We start from the raw sequence: 4422 nt of genomic DNA, 5'->3' as shown, positions 1-4422 counted from the left end.
GTACAGAGGGCAAAGGGGAACGGGCAAGCGGAAGCGGCGAGCCTGCTTCTCAGCCAACCAGAAGCTCGGGGGCGGAGAGAACTCGCTCGCTGTGGGAGGGGTGCAGCCAATCCGCGCGGCCCGCGGTGGCTGCGCGCGGCGCTCGGCGGCCGCCATTTTGTGGGAGGGCGCTGGCGAAGGGCAGAGCGCGGCGGTGGGACGGCGGCGGCGGCGGCGGCTGAGGTAAGCCTGGGCGCCCGCGGTGGAGGGTGCCCGCCCCGGCCGCGGACCCTTGCCCGCGCCTCCTCCTGTAGGGCTGCGCCGCCGGGCGGGAGAGCGGCTGTCTGCGGCGCCGAGCCGCGTCTGTCCCCTGGGGCGCCCGCGACCTTCAGCCGCGGCGTCGCTCCCCTCCGAGTACCAGGCGCCGCCGCGTCCCTTCCCCCGGCCTGACGCGAGCTGAGGCGAGGGAGCGCCGGGGTCGCGGCTGTCTGCGCCGGCGAGATTGGCCCGGCTTTTGCGCGGGGCTGGGGCGAGCGCGGCAGCCGGCGGGGCGGGCCGCGCCTGGCAAGGGCACCGGGCTCTTCCGAAAAAGAAAACTTGTGCTGTGGTGTCTGGGCTCTGAGCCGTCCTCGGAAGGACGCAGTGACTCTTCTCCAGGCTTTTGCATTGGTCAGGCATGAGAAAAGGCGACCTTGGCTTTCCAAGTCGCGTGCGGCAGATGTTCAGGGGGTTTGTTTCGTTAAGATTTTTAGCTATTGTATAGTCAATCCAGTTACAGGCACGCTTACTTGATTATACACCGGAGAGGTACGTTACTGGATTGGGTTTGTGTAAGAGCTGTGTTGGTGAACATAGCACCTGCTCTAGCAGTTTCCTGTATCCCTCCTCTTCTGGGGTACTGGTGGCTACAGCATCTGCCTGGTTTGGTAGGTAACTGTATGGCATGTGTGCCTCTTCTGGGGTGAGTTACAAAATAAACAACAAATGTTTGTCCTAAACATAAAACCCTCTTAAACATAAGAAAAATATATCTCTAAACATTAAAAAGAAAACCGCTTTTATTGTAAGGGTGATCAAATACTGGAACAGGCTCCCCAGAGCAGTTGTGGAGTCTCCCTCTCTGAAGATACTAAAAAGCTGACTGGATGTGTTCCTGAGTGACCTGCTGTAGCTGCCCCTGCTTTGAGCAGGTTGGGGTTGGACTATGCGATCTCCAGAGGTGCCAAACTGAACCATTCAGGGAATCTGCAAGTATGCTACTGTAGCCATGCCAGGCTTTTGTGTTAATGAACTTCTTACGGTAGATCTGAAACTTTGGTCCAGACACAGACAAAATACAAAAGTGTGCCCTCGTGTACTTAGTGTTTTTGTTGTTCCTGTGAAAGCACTTCTGAGGCTTTGTAGCTGGCTCAAGTAACTTGGTGATCTAGCTGAAAAATAAGTGGGGAAAAAAAAAAGTGTATTTTTATCTAGACCTGTGAATACTAGGGTGGGCAAGTAAGATGCAATAGAAACGTGCAGCTGAGAGCAGGGCAGTTCTTATTAACAACTTGCACTCTAATATGGTATAAAAGTTGTAAAGCAGCATTTTGAATCACAAAACATAGTAGTAGTCTAGTCTGAATCTTGTCACCAAGTTTTTGAGTATGTAATTGAAGCTGTTTCTTAGCTGAACTAGTGAAGATTTATCTTAATTAGGTATTGCAGATTCCTGAACAATTGGTATAAATTTGCCTGTGTTGAAAGGCTGTGTAGGCAGGACTGGCAGGTCTGTTCTTTATAAGCGCTTTGAGGAATTTTGCCTTTTATTATCATCATAATCCTGATATTTTTTTTTCATGTTTAAACTGAGTTGAATGAACTTTGAAAATCATAAATGTTTTTCCCTTCAGAACCGCTCATTTGCTTATCTGCTTTTGTCACCTGTTTTGTACGTTAAGATAGAGTGCTCTGAATGCGTCTGCTCCTTCCGTATGTTGAATGTCCAACTGTCTGTTGAATGTGCTGAAAGCGGATTTAATAGCTGACAATGGAATTAAGTTCAGTGTAGACATTAGTTTGATTTTTCTATTGATCCTGTCCAGCTGACTTTAAATTTGTTAACTGTCCTGTATTGCTCGTTAGGACAAGCAGCCATGGCTGGCCATGACTCAGGATCTCAACACCAGTTCACTGGATTTCAGAAGTACTTCAATTCCTATACCATCACAGGCAGAAGGAATGTATGTATTATGTATTTTAACTTTTGTAGCCTAGTATAATGGTGTTTTCTGGGTTTTAGACTGAAACTAAACTTAACTTTTATGTTTTCCAGTATGTAATAGCAACATACACCAGTATTGCAATGCTCATCTTGTATTTCAAGCTTAGACCTAAAAAGAAAACTCCTGCTGTGGCAGATAAGTAAATGGTAAGTGGCTGGTGTTCTTCAGGGACCAAAATGCTTCAATGCCAGACCAGGAAGAAAGAGTGACAAAGGACAAGTTGCTAATAATACAATGTAATTAGAGAGAGAGAAATGCAGGCATGTGAACTTTGTATTTATCATTTAAAATCTTAACTAAACTATAGCATCAGCATATTTGGGGGCATTCTGAATGAAGTAGGTTGTTAAAGCAGGTTGCAGAATGTACGGGATACTGGTATTCTGTTTGTTCTTCTGGCATGGTAAATGGGACTAGGGACAGCATGCAGGGAGGAAGAGTAACCAGGGAGGGAGGAGTGGAAGGATGTTGCAGCTAGGTACATCAAACTTTGCCTACAACTATTAGGTGCCTCTGGTCTGCCCTTGTGCTGTAAAATAGGGATAACTGTTGCTTTGCAGGTTATTGAAATAATAAAGTAGTACTTAGTTATATTAGAGAATTCCAAGCACAGATCAATGCAGTCTGTTAAAACCTTCCTTTGAACAGAGTAAAGGAGCACCATACAGTGGAACTGTATATATTGCACCCCTGATTATGCAAGGTCCATATAGGAGTGATTGGACTTGTTCTTGTATAGCAACAACCAAGTGTTACAAAATTCTCAAGTCACTTTCAAATACAAAATTTCAACTGAAGTGGCGTTTTGAAAAAAACTGGGCTGTCCTCATAGTCTGCAAAAAGGGGTAGAAAACAAAAAGCTTGAGCATTGTTGTGTGTTAAAGGGACATCAGTCATTTCTTCCTGGGTGTACTGAAATGTGCCTCCCTGTAACTAAAACTGTTTGGGGAAGGGGGATGCTCAGTTACTAGTACCACTGTGCAAGACTTGCTATGTTTGATCTCTCGTCTTTTGGCAGGTTGCTGGCATGTCCAAACCTCCAGTCTGTGTCAGTGTAATGCAAGCTGATGACCTGTTGTGGCTAATAAACTATAAATAATTACTTGTTTTATTGGAAATATGAAATGGTGCAAAATAGCATAAATGTTGGACTTGGCTTTTTTTTTTCCTCTGTCAAAAATAGTTATTTGTAGTGGAGATGGGAGTAGCTGATTCCTGTCATTACTATCTTAACTAAACTCTTCTCTTCTAACACAACCTAAAGTGTTCTGCACACCTGGTAGTAACCTAGGAAAGTCCGCAGCAGCATGACGATAATACTGGCACAGAGCTTACAGCTGATCAAAGCATCTCCACACTTCCATGTCATAGTGGGAAACAGTAAGCTTACATGGTTTGCAATTACCCAGTTGCTCCTGTTTTTTGCATTCCAAGCTAGTAACTTACATGGAAACAGTGACTTCTTCACTATTATTAATACAATGCAGATTATAACTTCTGCCTCTGTTGTCCATATTTTGCATAGAACGTGTTTGGTTTTGATGGAAAACCTCCCAAAATAGACTGATCAAATTATGGTATTTGAGCTCTTTCTGTTACTGGCCTCTCTTGCAGAGGTAACTGCCAGAAAGAAAATGGCTTACTTTGCTGATGTTAAGTTCTTAAAACTCTGCATGTTCATAAACAGTGACTTAAGCAGTTCAGTGCTTATTTTTCCTGGACATAGCCTCCTAATAAACGAGCTGTTCCTACCACAGTTAGATATATGCAGCTCCCTCCCTGCCCAACGCTAAAACTTGTCTATCACATCCTTCAGTGTCTTTCTGTATCTCAGTTAAAACTCAGTACCTTCCTTAAAAAACATCACATTAGTGCTGATGCGTGAATGTGGTTATATGGTACAGTGCTGCTTAGAAGGGTGCCAGCAGCAGGGGTTGAACCTGGGACTTCTGATGCTAACGCATGCAAATATACTTCCCAAACAGAGGGCAGCAGGAGGTAGGCATGGTTGCTGTAAAAAAAGGAGAGATAAATTACAGGGTCTTTGTGCTCTCTTACTGTAGCCTATGTATTCTTCAAGCCATTTGTACATGCTGGGCCTTCTGAATAAACCTAGTCGTCTTCCTCTCCTATGAGTTTGTTTGCATAAATGGCCCTTGCTGTATACAACTTTCCAGAT

At 45.1% G+C, this 4422-nt stretch overlaps 1 protein-coding gene across 1 annotated transcript; it reads left to right on the top strand.

The window, feature by feature from the left end:
- The first annotated feature begins 141 nt into the window (after window positions 1–141).
- Window positions 142–4375, top strand: ATP5MK (ATP synthase membrane subunit k). Its single transcript, XM_052799075.1, has 4 exons — window positions 142–222; window positions 2104–2201; window positions 2294–2389; window positions 3262–4375. Exons 2-3 carry the CDS (start codon window positions 2115–2117, stop codon window positions 2384–2386), a joined length of 180 nt encoding a protein of 59 aa, XP_052655035.1. The 5' UTR covers window positions 142–222; window positions 2104–2114; the 3' UTR covers window positions 2387–2389; window positions 3262–4375.
- Window positions 4376–4422: the final 47 nt, after the last annotated feature.

This window comes from Harpia harpyja, chromosome 10 (assembly GCF_026419915.1).
Source record: "Harpia harpyja isolate bHarHar1 chromosome 10, bHarHar1 primary haplotype, whole genome shotgun sequence".
Classification (NCBI taxonomy): Eukaryota; Metazoa; Chordata; class Aves; order Accipitriformes; family Accipitridae; genus Harpia; species Harpia harpyja.
Note: the sequence above shows the minus strand (reverse complement) of the source record. Positions and strands in the feature narration are given on the sequence as shown.